The sequence below is a fragment of the Mauremys mutica genome, chromosome 2 (assembly GCF_020497125.1).
Source record: "Mauremys mutica isolate MM-2020 ecotype Southern chromosome 2, ASM2049712v1, whole genome shotgun sequence".
NCBI lineage: Eukaryota > Metazoa > Chordata > Testudines > Geoemydidae > Mauremys > Mauremys mutica.
Genome location: NC_059073.1, coordinates 107694482 through 107711312, shown reverse-complemented (window position 1 = coordinate 107711312; position 16831 = coordinate 107694482). Strand labels below are relative to the sequence as shown.

Below are 16831 nucleotides of genomic sequence, written 5' to 3'. Positions count from 1 at the left end.
AGGGTTATAAACGTGGTGACTGTTGAATAAAGGGAAATACAGTAACTCCTCATTTAACGTTGTAGTTATGTTCCTGAAAAATGCTACTTTAAGCAAAACGATGTTAAGTGAATCAAATTTCCCTAAAAGAATTAATGTAAATAGAGGGGGTTAGGTTCTCGGGAAATTTTTTCTTACCAGACAAAAGACTATATTTTATATATCTACACACAGTCTAAGTTCTAAACAAACAATTTAATACTGTACACCACAGTGATGATTGTGAAGCTTGGTTGAGGTGGTGAAGTCAGAGGGTGGAAGAGGGCAGGATATTTCCCAGGGAACACCTTACTGCCAATGATGAACTAGCACTCGGCTGAGCCCTCAAAGGTTAACACACTCTACAAGGCAGCATGAATGGAGGGAGGGGAGACAGCATGGCAGAAAGAGACAGAAACACATACCCTGAAATATTAATGGGCTGCGAGGCTACGTCAGACCGTGAAAGTAATGGCAAGAATTCTAATAAAGCAGGCCTAAATGACAATGACGACGACGAGGATGTCATTGAAAAGGTCAAAATTTTGCCCACAGAAGCCCTTAGTGCTGTAGAACTGTTGTAAGATTTATGGAGGAGCAAAATGCAGAAAATATCAAAATCCTTCATTTGTGGCGAATGACAGACTTCATAAGAAAGAAAAAAAATGTTTTTTTCTAAGTGAATTATGGACACTTTTTCAGCATGGCCCTCTTAACACGCGGTCGGGACGGCTTGACTCCCGACATCCGCGCGTAAACGGGTCTGTACCGTAAGCCAGGGACTTCAGGAATAAAGTTGTCAGATTGTTTGACTAGTTCTAATTGTATTTCAAGGATCTCACATCATTGTTTGTTTACCGTATCGTGTTACAATAGCTACAGTAAACACAGAGGTGAATCTGATACATAGTGTCCCCCCTGCCCTCCACCCCACCCCGTTGAGAGGTTCACTAACTTGTACGAGAGCCGTAAGAACCCTCTTTTAGTTGATGTATACTAGAATGCATTCTCAGCTCATTTGTTGTTTACATTGTTTATATACTCCACAGCCTTTGCAGTCACTATCCCTGGCCGACTCCAAGCTGAAGACTGAGCTTACCATAATTATCAATGCATTGGGCAGCAATACTTCTCTTACAAAAGTGGATATTAGTGGAAACGGAATGGGAGACATGGGAGCAAAGATGCTAGCAAAAGCCCTACAGATAAACACCAAGCTCAGGTATGAAAACCTTATTCGCATTAGAAAGATCGTATGTTTAATAATGTTATAATGCCTGTTGCCAGCACTCCCATTCTCCTGTTTTCTCTTATGCAACCGTCAGGGAAGTCACTTTGCAGGGTTATTAGTTTCTCAATCACCATCCTTTTTATTTAAAATAAAAATAAAGTAATTTCTCCCTGCAAAAATCTCTACAAATAAATACATTTATTTATGAGAATTTTTAACCACAAAAGTCTGAAAATTCTCCTTTAAGGTGGCTATCTCAAGTTTAATGTAAATCATTTGACCAGTTTGAAATCATTGAAAGTTTAAAGATGGTGGGGGTACTATAACTGAGAAATCTCTTGACTGTGTAGGTTTAAATTAATAGCAATCAATGTGTGTTGTCATTTTTAGTGAGGTTGCTGCTTTTGATTTATTACAAATAGAAAATATAATGCAGGGATCAATTCTACATTGGAAGCAAGGTAGACAGAATAGCCTAGTAACTCTGTCCTTTATTTCTGTTATTCTAAGGTTTTAATGAGTAGCTAAATTTGTGTTTCTAAATGATTTTGCCCTTTACTGTGTATTTTTGGACACACACAACTGCGTAACCTTACAATACAAAACTGCATTATAGATTGCTACTCTGTTCAGTTTGTTTAAAAAGGGAAGCTGTTTTTATTAATTCAGACTCTGACCTTTGTATAATTTTGTTTCCCAACAGAACCGTAATATGGGATAAGAATAATATTACCGCACAGGGCTTCCAGGACATAGCAGTGGCAATGGAAAAGTAAGTTTAAAGGAAGATAACTGATGCGAGAGGAAATCAAGAAATATCTCCTAACAGTGCTGGGCAGCTGCAATTCACCTGGGAGACAATGGGATTTAAAGATGCTCAGCACCTCTCATTTTTGGGCCTGTTGGGACTAAATCTAAAGTAAAGCTGATGAATTCACACTGAGCTCAAAAGGGAGGGAAATGGCTCTTTTGTTCCTTCTTCCATGCTCCAGTGGTAGGCACTATATAATAATAAATGTTAAAAATGTGGAGGGGGTTGTATAAACTCTTTTCTCGCCATTGATCTATGTTCTTAGCAGTCATAATTTGTGCTTTAAAAGCAATTAGTTGTCTGAATGAAACTCTGTGTCCAGTAGTCATCACCATAAAATCAGCATTTTGGTCTGTGTAGTCATCAAGTAAAAGCTAATAATGAGGGTCTCAGGAACTGCAGTTGTTCATTATAATCCCTATGAAGGTGTGTAATTTTGGGATCATTGAGATCACTGATGCAGTGGCATCTATTAGCAATGACAGGCTGAATCACTTTGATCTATATCCATCTCTGTCACTTTTCTGTATGTGATTATTATGTTTTTCAGGGAAAAATGCAGATTTTAAATTAAGCAGCGTTTGGAGTTGTTTCATATCATTAGATCCTATAGACAGGGGAACAAAGAGTTTCTTTTGAAGGTGAAGATAATAGACAATTACTAGTCTCCAGACAGGATGTCTGGCAAAAATGTACAGCTCTTTGAGGTAGTATCTTAATCCTCTGTAGAATCAAAACTCTTGCAGTTGAGTTCATCAACCAGATTGCTGTTATTGGTATAGGATGCACTCATTTCCCTCAGTTGTTTCAGTTTGTGCTTCATTTCAAAATGGAATCAGTTGTACTGATGGAGGAAATTCATAGGAATGATCTATAATTAAGAAAGTAATTTTGGAGTGATTCCAGCGATATTAGTAAATAATTAACAGAAATTGGAAAGGCCATTTATCAGCTTGCAGACCTTTCTTCTTTATAGAGCAGCAACATGTATTTACAGGAGAAGTCTGAAAGGAAAAATATGTAATATTTTCTGGTTAACATCAGGTGCTTTTTCCCCTTCAGGTATGCTCAAGTAAATAAACAGAAGAGGGATCCTAAAGCGAGAGGAAATGAACTAGACAGGAAAAATAAACAGGACAGATAGCGTACCCTTGCTTTTTATAGAGGTTACATCTCATTTACTTAGCATGGAAGCTTAGGTCATCATCTGTCGTCTCTAATGTTTTAATACCACAGACAGTATCACAACCCAACTCATGAACAGTGAAGCTTGAAACACTGAAGACTGGGATTTCTGTCAATGTTTGCTGAAAACAATTAGCCTTTAAACAAATCCATCTCAATGACATATTGGGAACATTTTCCTCCATATGTTTCACAGAAATACAGGAGACGTTGCTAGTTTCCTCAGAGAAGATAAATGCCACCCTTAACAGAATGTATTGTAAAAATATTAGATATTTTTTAAAATGTTGTCGAGACTATATTTTTGTATCCCTACACTGGCAAAGCCATGCTTCTGTAGTACCATGCGTCTAATTGCACGAGATACGGAAGGAAAGCAATATATAACACATGCATTTTTAAAACATCAAAATTACATATATTTTCCCCCTTTTATGTGAAGGTCCTGTGAAAATGATATTTCTGCTATGCAATTTTATAGGCTCAATCGAAAGAAATTCAGAAAGGATACCATTGTCTGTTAAGTTTTATATAAAATGTTGAGTAATTTCTCTAGAATTCAATTAAGGCCCTGGTTCAATAAAGCACTTAAGAATGTAGTTGTCTATCCCCATTCAACAAGGCCCATACTTACATTCCATTGGCTTTAACAGAACTTAAGCATTGGTTTGTGTGCTTTGCTGAATTGGAGCCCAAATTTCTGTAGAAATGTATGGTGCTCAGTTTTATAGGACTTTCCATAAGAACTTATAATAGAAATATCTCAACTTCCAAGCCTAATATTGCAGGACGAAAAGCAAGTGCTGTGTGTACCCTGGGGAGCTGGAACTCTTCTCTTGCCTGTGGTATCAAGTTCAGATCACAAGACTGGAAGTGTAAACTGACCATAAACCTATTCCTGTTAGAGCAGAGTAAACAGTGAAGATGTTAAACTGTTATTGCAGTAACTGTGCAGTATGGGGCAGGAGTCCTGGAGAAAACATCGCATATGACAATGTCATGTAAGATTATTGTAATGTGTGATACAAAGGGGCAGAGAAGGTTCTATTGGCATCCTTCACTTCAGCACTTTCTGGCCTTTGAGTGCTTCTCTTTAAACCTATATTAATAGAATTGTTTACGTTTTGTTGGTAGAGAGCGTAATAATACACTGGATAAGCAAACAGCACGTGTCTTAAACCTGGAACTGGACTTTATTGGATTAATGAGTTATTAGGGAAATCTGTTCTTGTTATTGGAGAAAAATGGAGCTTTAAGAAGGAAAATAACAAGCATGAAGGGATGTTTGAGACCGAAGCCAAGAAAAGAAAAGTAGAGTGTGAGGATAAATATTGGTTGGTCTGATGAGCAAAGTTTCATGCAAGCTTTAAATTCTTTTTTTCCCCTAGAGATTAATTCAGAGATTAAAATAAATTAACATTCCAGAACAATTTTGTGTGTCGGGAAATAAATGGATTATAGAATTTTTCATAGGATGCTGTTCATCTAAAGTTCTAGCTTCATGATTATGCCCATGGAGTCTCCTTGTGCTTCATGTCTTTTTCGTGTCCGGGGGGCTCAAGCATTTGCTTATTGATTATAGCATGTGAGCTAGTAATTATAGACTGCACTGAACATGCTATATTAAATAACAGCTGCTCAAAATCCACATGGTTTTTTAAAAAAAGACAATTTTTTCCCCTGCCAGGTACTTTCACCTGTCAGGCAATCAACAGCTTCCATAGCAACTATCCATCTTGAGCTCTGTTATCTCTGAAATTTAAAAATAGTCCATCCTGATGGAGGGCCAGTTATTGACTATTCTGTAGCACATGAAGACACACAAGCTTTTGTGGTATGGACAATTCTTTTGAAAGATAAGGCAATAAAATGTAGGAAATAATTATATAAAATAATACTGAGTTGTAGTTGATGCTATATACATTTTGGCAATTGCTGTTAAAGAAAAATGCAGCAATTCGTTGTAGCTCAAGTAGCTACATATATAGTAATATTTTAAATAGTGAATTTCAAAGCTGTTTGTAGAATTCTGTCTTTCTTTCTGATTATCTCCATTCAGTAGGAACTGATAATTCCTATCTTTCTTGTAAGTAGAAAAAAGGTAACCTAACCCCTGTGGATTAAGTTTTCAAAAATATAAATGGCAGCATAGTCATCCAACTCCCATTGAAAGTCCATATCTTTACCTAGTGTATAAATATCTTTATATCTCTAATTAGATACAGGAGGAAAATTTTCAAAGACACAAAAGGAAGTTAAGTGCCCAGCTCCCATTGACTTTCAGAGGCAGTTAGATACCTAACTGCCCATTGTGTCTTTGAAAATCTCCCCCTCTATCTAACTAGAAAGAAGAGTAAGGTTCCATTCCTGCAAATATGCATGTGCTTGACTTTAGTGTGGCTACGCATGAAAGTAAAGTTACAGACATGTGCAAGTCTTTGCAAAATCAGGGACAAAATTATTGGCAAAAAAACTAGGAGCTGATTTTATTTGCTACTTTACTCCTTATAATTATATGTAGTAATTAGATTACCATCTCTCATTACAGTAAAGATTTGTTTTCTTGTTTTGTTTTAGGAATTATACTTTAAGGTTCATGCCAATACCTATGAATGATGCTTCTCAAGCACTTAAAACAAACCCTGAAAAAACAGAAGAGGCGCTGCAAAAGGTATTGCATATACAATTCACTCTAAAAAAAAAATGAGTAATAACTTCAAGTGGTTGTGAATTCATGCTTGGCTGAGTAAGAATTCTTTGCTAGATTCATTGAGTATTTCATTTACATGGACACATATGGACAGGTTATTATAATCTAGAATCATAATTGCATGGAAGACTGTCTTCAAAAAAGCAGCAAAGAATCCTGTGGCACCTTATAGACTAACAGACGTTTTGCAGCATGAGCTTTCGTGGGTGAATACCCACTTCTTCGGATGCAAGTGGTGGAAATTTCCTGGGGCAGGTATATATAAGCAAGCAAGAAGCAAGCTAGAGATAACGAGGTTAGATCAATCAGGGAGGATGAGGCCCTGTTCCAGCAGCTGAAGTGTGAAAACCAAGGGAGGAGAAACTGGTTCTGTAATTGGCAAGCCATTCACAGTCTTTGTTTAGTCCTGAGCTGATGGTGTCAAATTTGCAGATGAACTGGAGCTCAGCAGTTTCTCTTTGAAGTCTGGTCCTGAAGTTTTTTTGCTGTAGGATGGCCACCTTAAGATCTGCTATTGTGTGGCCAGGGAGGTTGAAGTGTTCTCCTACAGGTTTTTGTATATTGCCATTCCTAATGTCTGATTTGTGTCCATTTATCCTTTTCCTTAGAGACTGTCCAGTTTGGCCGATGTACATAGCAGAGGGGCATTGCTGGCATATGATGGCATATATTACATTGGTGGAAGTGCAGGTGAATGAACCGGTGATGTTGTGGCTGATCTGGTTTGGTCCTGTGATGGTGTTGCTGGTGTAGATATGTGGGCAGAGCCCAAGAAAGAAACCAACAGGACTCCACTGGCCATCACATACAGTCCCCAGCTAAAACCCCTACAACGCATCATCAGGGATCTACAACCCATCCTGGACAATGATCCCACACTTTCACAGGCCTTGGGTGGCAGACCAGTCCTCGCCCACAGACAACCTGCCAACCTGAAGCATATTCTCACCAGCAACTGCACACCGCACCATAGTAACTCTAGCTCAGGAACCAATCCATGCAACAAACCTCGATGCCAACTCTGCCCACATATCTACACCAGCAACACCATCACAGGACCAAACCAGATCAGCCACAACATCACCGGTTCATTCACCTGCAGACACCATCAGCTCAGGACTAAACTCACACTTCAACTGCTAGAACAGGGCCTCATCCTCCCTGATTGATCTAACCTCGTTATCTCTAGCTTGCTTCTTGCTTGCTTATATATACCTGCCCCAGGAAATTTCCACCACTTGCATCCGAAGAAGTGGGTATTCACCCACGAAAGCTCATGCTGCAAAACGTCTGTTAGTCTATAAGGTGCCACAGGATTCTTTGCTGCTTCTACAGAACCAGACTAACACGGCTACCCCTCTGACACTTGTCTTCAAAAAGATTCATTTGAACTGAGAGCCATAGAATGCAATGGCTTAATAACAAAGAACCACAAAATAAGGAAATACTGATTAAACAGTGTGTGTGTGTGTGTGCGCGCGCGTGCATATATGGTTAGTAATTGGCGTGTGTGCGTGTTTCTATTAATTTAGATGGTTATGTGCATTTTATTGCTGTTGAAGCATGGAGAGTGCTCAGCACAGTACAAGATACAAAAGATTGAGAGAGGCTGTTGTGGAATGTAAACTCGTTTTTCATTTAATGGATAGATATCAGCATATTTACTTGATGTGTTCATGTTACATATACACAAAACACACACACACACACACACACACACACCATCATCAAAAATTAATGTAACTGAAGTGATCTTTTGGATAAGAACTATGTTGGCAAAAAATTGTCTGTAGCTGTCCAAATCTCATGGATTATAGAACTACCAACTGGGTTTTAACACAGTCAGTCATGCAAGCTCTAAAGGGGTCATCTTGTTTATCAGGAAAAAAAACATGGTCTGCAACTTTTTAATAAGGGTGGGGGCATAAAAACTCTCAAAAGCTGTGATTAAGTAACATAAGTATGTGATCCTTATGAGCCAAAAAGCTTGCAGAGAAGTGACCTTCAAAAGAAAAAAATACCTTTATGATGTACATGGATGATCTGAATTCTGCTTTTTTAAAACCTGAAGCATATGGGCTTATATCCCTTACATTAGACAGATTATAATATTTTTATAACAGTGGATATTCCTTTTATCAAGAGAAAGCGAGATCTTTCTAAAATCTAATGAAGCTCTTGGCCTCAATGTTATCTTGTGGCAATGAGTTCTACAGCTTACTTATGCACTGTATATATAACGTATTTTCTTTTCTCAGTTAACTGTTTGTTTGGTTTCTTTTGTTATTAAACAATTTTTCAGGCATTTTTTTTATACATTATGAAGAAACAAAAAAGTATAGTCACCTTTAAAGTAGATCTGGGTGAAATTTTTCAGGTCAATGGTTTGTTGAAAAATGCTGTTTTGGTGGATCCTAAATTATTTGCAAATTTGACATGAATTCACTGAATAGTTTTGGCCCAAATGCTTTTGGGGGGGACTTAGATGCCATCCACAAAGCAAAGATGATGGTGGCCAATTTATAAGTTTTAGCCCAGTGGTTAGAGCTCTCATCTGAGATACGGGAGATCCAGGTTCAGTTGCTACTTCTGCCTTAGGTGGAGCAGGGATTTGAACTTGAGTCTCCACCATTGCAGGAGAGTTCCCAAGTCACTGAGTGGGGCTCTCTCAATCTCCTGTTGAAGCTATTTCACTTTGTATAAATAATTAGTTGTTGAAGCAGGGACTTGAACATGGGTTTCCCACCACCAGGCTAGAGTCATTTTGCTCTTTTTTCCCTGGCCCAGTGTCTGTTTGTGGTCATTCATAGTGGAATTTTGTTTAATCAAATATGAACTTTTTTTTCAGAACTGACAGTGAATTGGAAAAATAGTTATTGACCCATCTCTACTTTAAAATATCCATTATCCTTTAAGTTGTCATTTGAGCCTTTCACAGTAGATTGAGTAGTTGTAAAAGAAATGTGTATAGTATCTTATATGCTTCTAATTTCTAGTATAGATCATCATGGTGTTAAAGACAATGTTTTAAAGAGAGAGAAAAATTATAGTTCATCCCTTTTAGACAACTTTCAAACATTAAATGTGCAAAAATGAATAATTGGCCATATCAAGAAGACTTCATCGACAAAATAGGTAAAGAAAACACCAAGGCAAATTTTACAACTTATAGATGTTGTAAAGCAAACACCTAAAATGGGACTGACACGGGTTGGATCACAGAAACCCCTTGGGACTGCCATCTGAGGTGTTAAAATTGTATTAAAAGGCAATTATTTCTCTTATCCTGGTTTTTTTTTTTTAATGTACTGACAATATTGAAAGTGAAAGATGGGGAGAGTAGAAGCAGTATCCTAATCTGACTTTTACTTTTAGATAGAAAACTACTTGCTTCGTAATCATGAAACCAGAAAATACCTACAGGAGCAGGCATACAGGCTGCAGCAGGGCATCGTCACCAGCACCACACAACAGGTGAGAGCCTTGTGCTTTGCTGATAGCTATTCCAGTGTTAAGCAGCTGCCTCAGGGCCAAATTATTCTATTTACACCAGTGTAACTGAAGAAGCATTTGGCTTTTACAGCCTGGTTGGTTTTCAAAAAGGTTGTCACTGCCAAATTCTGTACTATGGACGCTGCAGAAAAACCATGTTTTTGCGGAAGCACTTGTGTACTACACGGACACATGCTGTGCAAAAACCTAAATTGAGCACGAGAGAAAGAGTGAGTGTCATGTTCTCTGCTGTGCCTCCAGGAGGTGCAGCACAGAAGGTTCAGCCTAGAGGAAGTGAGGAAATGGGTGACTTTAAGCTCCCTTTGTGCCCTCCAGGTTCTGGGCTGCTGCATGGACTAAAAAGGCCCAGGTGTAACTTAGGAAGTTATGAGTGGTGCTCTAGTGCAACAGAAGCCAGGGTGGCTTTGATGGCAAGTGCTATAATTCTGGCACCTCTCACTGTGGCATACCTCCTACACTAGAGCTTGCAGGAGGGCCAGCAAAGGGGGTGTAGGGTGATCCTTGGCAGCCCAACACAGTGCCCACCCCCAGGCAAGTCTTTCTTGACTTCTTACAGGCTGTTTACATCCCCGATACACCACCAGAGCAGGGTGGCAGAAACTGGATGTGACAAAATGGCTTTTACTTTGAAACTGTCTAACCCGCTTGGTATTCCAGTGAAACTCCAAAGCAAATGGAGGAACAGAGCAGCTTAGAGGAAAGGGGGGTGGGGAGGGCACTTGTTCTAATCCTTAGTGAAATCAGTAAAACGATTGCCTCTCCTTACGTTATCTTTACAATCTTTTTCTGACTTCTGATTCTGAAGTTTTTTCTTCTCCCTCCATTATGTGAAAAAGTAGATGTGACAACATTGTATTATTAGAGCCTGAAACAATTTTCCACCCTCTTGACAGAGAAAATGATGCACAAGGATGTACTGGTATTAAAAACTGCAAAGGCAATGCCTTTTTATTTTATTTTACTTGTCATTCATCTATTCCATTACCATCTTTTTCATGTAAATAATTTCCTGTGACATTGTTTAGATCTTTTTACAACTTAATCATTTCCCCTTTTTCCCCCGGAATAAAAGCGCACACACTCTTCCATATATATAAATGTGTGTAACTACAGAACCTCCAGGGAGTTCATCTTCACTATTTTTATGCTATATATAAATTACTTCTATATGGTATGTGATCAGGAGTAAATCATCTAGTTCATCTTATGTCACTGCATGATTATTCCCCCCAGTATATTCTCCATTGATTTGTCCAGTCCAGTTTTTAAATTATCCAAGCAATGGAACTTCCCCCTAGTCTAACGGTTATTAAGTTGTTTGTAAGCCCTTTGAAGAGGAGAAGCACTATAGAGCAGCGAAGAAGGAAGATGCTGCGGACACACTGCTGTACTAGTTGTAGATTCAACATTTTTCAAACTGCAAATATTACATGATCATGCATGTAATTGGTAGGGGTTTCAACATGTTAGAAGAACAGCCAATTTTAATGAATTCACTTAAACTCTCTCTATTGCCTATGTACTTTTATAAGTGCTTCCTGGCCCCACCCCCAATTCCTTTTGTCACAAGTGCTTGTTAAACAGAACACGTCCTCGCTCGTGCCTGCCAGGCATATTGGTTTGTCTTGCGCATCTCATAAAGGCACACCTACACTACCTTCCCACTCTGTGCTTGGAATATTTTTTTTGTATTGAAAACAAGTACTGAGCATGTGATACAAATAAATATTTAAAGCTTGATATAGTGCATTGTGAAGATCTGGTGCAGCTTTCTGCTTTGGTAGCCATAGATCCCAAATGAGTATTCTTTGTGACTGAAAATCTCTAGTTTGCTAAAGAAATTCCCAATGCTTACACAGTAATGTTTTGTTCAGACATTAGAAATCATTGCTTTGTTTGAATTGGTTGTGGGGGGGAGCTTAGTGTTAGTGTCCAAGTTCTTGGAACAATTCAGTTTTAAGGTCGGTCAGTAAGTTTTTATGCCGTGCCAAAAAACAAAACAGCCCCACCCCAACCCTAAAAAGATAACTTACAGCTGAGGGGAAAAACAAAATTAATAATAATAAACAATTAATAAAGAATATGGCAGTGGTTTGTTTGGACCTTTTTTTACTATAGTAAGAAATATATATAAATTTTTTAATATATATGTGTACACACAGACTCCGATCATGCATTTCTAGAGCTTTTGCATCCCAACAGCAATTTCCACCATCTTCATTTTGATTTGGAATCTGGGCTGAATCCCACAAAGACTGATATTTAACTTTTTGTTTGTTCAGCAACACTTCTTTGCAATTTAACCCTTTGTCTATTTTTACATCTGCTATTTCCTCTTCATTTTTTTTCTTTTGTTCTGAGTAGATGATTGACAGAATATGTGTTAAAGTGCAAGATCATCTCAACTCCTTAAGAAATTGTGGTGTGGATGCAGTACAGGAAGACCTGAAATCTGCAGAAAGGCTTATGCGGGATGCTAAGAACTCCAAAACAGTAAGCCCTTCTGAGCATTTAATAGTTGGTTACGCTGAGGAGACTAGTATAAAAAGCGTCATAAAAGAACTATAACCCTGATTCAGCAAAACACTTAAGTACATACAAAGTCCCTCTCTTTTTCCAGAGCCTATAATATATCACATGAGAGTGTTTTTCAGATTATCTGAACTGGTTATTGTTTAAAAAAATGAACTTTTAATAAATATTTAAATGAATGTAGTCATTTCCATCAGTTTGTTCAGGTTTGAAGGTAGTTGGCTGAAAGCTAACTTTAAAAGTTGTAATATCTATCCTACAGCTATTACCAAATCTGTACCATCTTGGTGGAGCTTCTTGGGCAGGAGTGAATGGCTCATTATCCAATCCGATACAGGAGACACTGGAATCCATGGCTGGGGAAGTCACGAGGGTTGTGGATGAACAACTTAAGGTCTGCATATAGGGTTTTTTCTAAGATACCTTGCATATACAAATTATAACTAAGCAGAGGTGTGCAATTGCATCAAGATTTTCCATTGCTATTGTGAACAAAAGAGTATATCTCAAGCACGTTATGAGAACTAGAAAACCCATCAAACTTCAATTGTATTCTTGATGTTAGTTTTGGAATATGATGTGCTTATTGCCTGGGTGGCTAATCACTAAGAAAATTTTCTTAGTAAGAAGTACAAAATTAACTTAAATGTTTGGCACAGAAATAAAAGGGGGAGGGATACACCACCTTGTATCAAGCCAGTTATTGGCACCTCCAACCTGTCTTGTGGTTTTGCCTGAGAAGGGCAACTTTTAGGTTGCAACTGAGACTGCAGGAGAGTTATGCTGAATGAGTGAATCTCCCAGGCACCCTAGAAAGTCCCTAGCAACTTTATAGGATGTACTTGCCAGTCCAGGTGCCCCAATGGAGTGGAAGTTGTGAGCAGCATATGCTGTGAAGACTCCGCTGCTGGGGAAGAGCTATCAGCAGAAACTTGGTCTGTAAATCAGTCCCACCAATTTCACTTCTGTCTTTTGGCTTGCATGTATTTACCACAAGGCTTCCTTCCAGGAGCGACTAGGAGATCTGCATTAGGTGCAGCAAAGGGGCAAGATGGAAGATTTTTGCAATTCTGTGAAGGAACATTTGAAAAGTATGAGAATGTTGTTGGGGAGGGGGCGGGATTAACCCATTCATACTATACTCCTGTTCACCAGTAAGCTGCCCGGCTATGTTTGACTATATTTAAATTTATCAAAGAATCTGAAAATGCAGATTAGACTTCTGAGACAAAAATAAAATGCGTTAGTCAGTGGGAATGTAATGAAGAACAGTAATAATAGCACATTACTAATTACTTTTTCCTAAATTAAAAAAGTTAATGAGGAGGAAAATGTTGCGGATTATAGACTGTTTTGTTCCCCTCTCCCCTTTACGTGTAATAAGGTGAGGATTCTATGTATCAGTTTTTATTTTAAATCTCTTTTTGCGTAAGAGCTTGTAGAGGTGAAGCTAATCTCTCCACAGGGTTCTTGACTATAGAGTTTCCAGGCTTAGTCATTGAAATTTGCATAATCGGTTCTGTTCTCTGTGCAGGACTGTTGCATTTAAGAAAGTCCTGTGCATTTTAAACAGCCTTGTCAAAGAAAAGCTACATTTAGAATTTCATTTACAGAAGCATTGCTTGGTTGTATTGTGGTTTAAGATTGAGGCATTTACGCGTACACATCTTTAAAGCAAATGGCACTTTTTTAGATCAAGTTTAATATCCTTTTACAATTACTTCTATTATTTGTATAGAACCAGGGGTCTGCTAGGTGCCTTATAGGTAGCTATGAAATGAAGTTCCTCTATATATATTTAGGTGTCAATCGTCCAGGTGAGGCTGAAGACTTTTTTTTCTCTTTAATTTGAGAAGGGGAATCATCATTTTTTTGTTTTCTTAGATTGTTTCTGATGGTTCAAGAACTTTCTTGGCATTTACCATTTGTTTGTGAACCTAGATAGGAGGCTTATGTAAATCAGCCTTATTGGCAATATTGTCCTCAGGACAGAAACCGTGCCAGAAGTATTTGGAGTTCTGGTTTTTACTTCAGTTCCCATAGCAACAAGAGCACACCTTTTTGGGAAGTAGCCAGTGAAAGCTGGAAAAGGTCACCAAAGAACCTTTGATTGGGTGACCAGATGTCCCGTTTTTATAGGGACAGTCTCGTTTTTTGGATCTTTTTCTTATATAGGCACCTATTGCCCCCCACCCCTTGTCCCGTTTTTTCACAGTTGCTATCTGATCACCCTACCTTTGAACAAATGGGAAATGGGGTTTTTACCTGAAACAGAAGATAGGGGAGGTGAAGGGAGGAGTGGAAGAAAAATAAGCAATTTGAAGTTAGAGAGTCAGCCAGGGAAATAGAAATCACAGATGAGCTCCTAGAAAATACTTGCAAGTTCCTGCAGAGTATCACTGCCAGGCAAAGTCACCTGCTGATGCAAGGAACCCAACAGTTCTTTTATTCAGCCAATGAAGACCTCAGGCAAGAGACAAGATCCTGAAGCAAGAGAAGAGACTCTTATATGGCCATGGGGACAGCTTCGTCCAAACCTCCTCAGAAACACCTGTGACTCATAGATTTTAAGGCCAGAAGAGACCTTATCTTGATTTTAGTAAGGCTTTTGGTGCCGTCCCGCATGACATTCTCATAAGCAAACTAGGGAAACGGGGCCTAGATGAAATTATAATAAGGTAGGTGTACAACCAAAGGAGTAGTTATCAATGGTTCGTTGTCAGACTGGGAGGATGTATATAGTAGGGTCCCGTAAGAGTCAGTCCTGGCTCTGGTACAGTTCAGTATTTTCATTAATGATTTGTATAATGGCATGAAGTATATGCTTTTAAAATTTGCAGATGTTATCAAACTGGGAGGATTGCAATTCAAAGTGACCTTGACAAACTAGAGAATTGGTTTGAATTAAACCAGATGAAATTCAATAAAAACAAGTGCAAAGTACTTCACGTAGGAAGGAAAATCAAATCAACTACAAAATGGGGAATAACTGCCTAGGTGGTAGTACTGCTGAAAAAGGATCTGGGAGTTATCATGGATCACAAATTGAATATGAGTCAACAGTGCAATGCAGCTGCAAAAAAGGGGAGTATGATTGTGGGGTATATTAACAGGATCGTTGTATGTAAGCCATGGGAGGGAATTGTTCCACTCTACTAGGCACGGGTGAGGCTCAGCTGGAGTCCTGTGTCCAGGTCTGGGTGCCACACTTTAGGAAGGATCTGGAAAAATTGAGGGAGCCTGGAGGAGTGTGATGGTATTGCCAGGCCCACACATTCACAAGTCTTGAGTCAGGCCTCAAAAATCATGGGATTGGCTTACAAATCATGATATGCATAGATACACACACACCTATGTATATAAGATTTTAGTTTCTTTTTGTCTCCTTTGGAAATTTTAGTGTTCACATTTTCTGGCTTTTCTCTGCAACCGTGAGGACTAGAAACTTTTTTTTTTTTAATGGAAGTTGAGATTCCAGGAGCTGGGCTTTAAGAAAAACACCTAATATATTGAGACTTGCGATAAAATTGCGAGCACTAGCAACAGCGGTGATCAGTCCACACATGTCTGACTTTGCTCTCAGGCCCACATGGAAGGAAGACTCCCAACAGGGAAGCTCAAAAGCCCATCTTTCTTTTTTTTAAAAAAAAGGGGGGGAAGAGCAGGGGGTTAAAAAAAATTGAGCATAGGTTTTAATTTTTTTAATTGCGATTAATTTTTTTGAGTTAATTGCGTGAGTTAACTGTGATTAATAGACAGCCCTAATATATATATTAATTGTGATTACCCACACTTTTAATCTCACTGTTAAACAATAGAATACCAATTGAAATGTATTAAATATTTTTTGTTTTTCCACATTTTCAAATATATTGATTTAAATTACAACACAGAATACAAAGTGCACAGTGCTCACTTTATATTATTATTTTTATTACAAATATTTGAACTGTAAAGATGATAAATAAAGAAACAGTATTTCAGTTCACCTCATACAAGTACTGTACAATCACTTTATTGTGAAAGTGTAACTTACAAATGTAGATTTTCTTTTTTACAAGTTACATAACTGCACTCAAAAATAAAACAATGTAAAACTTCAGACCCTACAAGTTCACTCAGTCCCACTTCTTGTTCAGCCAATTGCTCAGACAAACAAGTTTGTTTACATTTACGGGACATAATGTCCTGCTTCTTATTTAAATGTCACCTGAAAGTGAGAACATTCAGTTCTTCCCCATGGAGTTCAGTCACAAATTTAATTAACGCAATTTTTTAAACAAGCGTCATCAGCATGGATGCATGTCCTCTGGAAGAGTGGTTGAAGGTGAAGGGACATATGAATCTTTAGCACATCTGGCACATAAATATCTTGCAATGCCGACTACAGAAGTGCCATGCGAATGCCGGCTCTCACTTTCAGGTGACGTTGTAAATAAGATGTGGGTCACATTATCTCCTGCAAATGTAAACAAACTTGTTTGTCTGAGCAACTGGCTGAACAAGAAGTGGGACTGAGTGAACTTTGTTTTATTTTTGTACATAATTCTACATTTGTAAGTTCAACTTTCATGATAAAGAGATTGCACTACAGTACTTGTATTAGGCGAATTGAAAAATACAATTTCTTTTGTTTTTTACTGTGCAAATATTTGTAATAAAAAATAATATAAAGTGAGCACTGTGCAATTTGTATTCTGTGTTGTAACTGAAATCAATATATTTTAAAATGTAGAAGACATCCAAAAATATTTAAATATATATTTAAATAAAATTAATTTTTTAGTCACGTGATTAATCACGATTAAATTTTTTAATCGCTTGACAGCGA

At 38.1% G+C, this 16831-nt stretch overlaps 1 protein-coding gene across 4 annotated transcripts in view; it reads left to right on the top strand.

Moving 5' to 3' along the window:
• CARMIL1 (capping protein regulator and myosin 1 linker 1) overlaps window positions 1–16831 on the top strand; it is a 262324-nt gene that overhangs the window by 177571 nt on the left and 67922 nt on the right. For all 4 annotated transcript variants that reach the window (XM_045005542.1, XM_045005539.1, XM_045005540.1 and 1 more), the window contains 6 exons: window positions 1068–1240; window positions 1953–2021; window positions 5823–5916; window positions 9331–9429; window positions 11833–11961; window positions 12263–12394. In XM_045005542.1, coding sequence (XP_044861477.1) covers window positions 1068–1240; window positions 1953–2021; window positions 5823–5916; window positions 9331–9429; window positions 11833–11961; window positions 12263–12394 — 696 coding nt within the window. The remainder of the gene's footprint in view (window positions 1–1067; window positions 1241–1952; window positions 2022–5822; window positions 5917–9330; window positions 9430–11832; window positions 11962–12262; window positions 12395–16831) is intronic.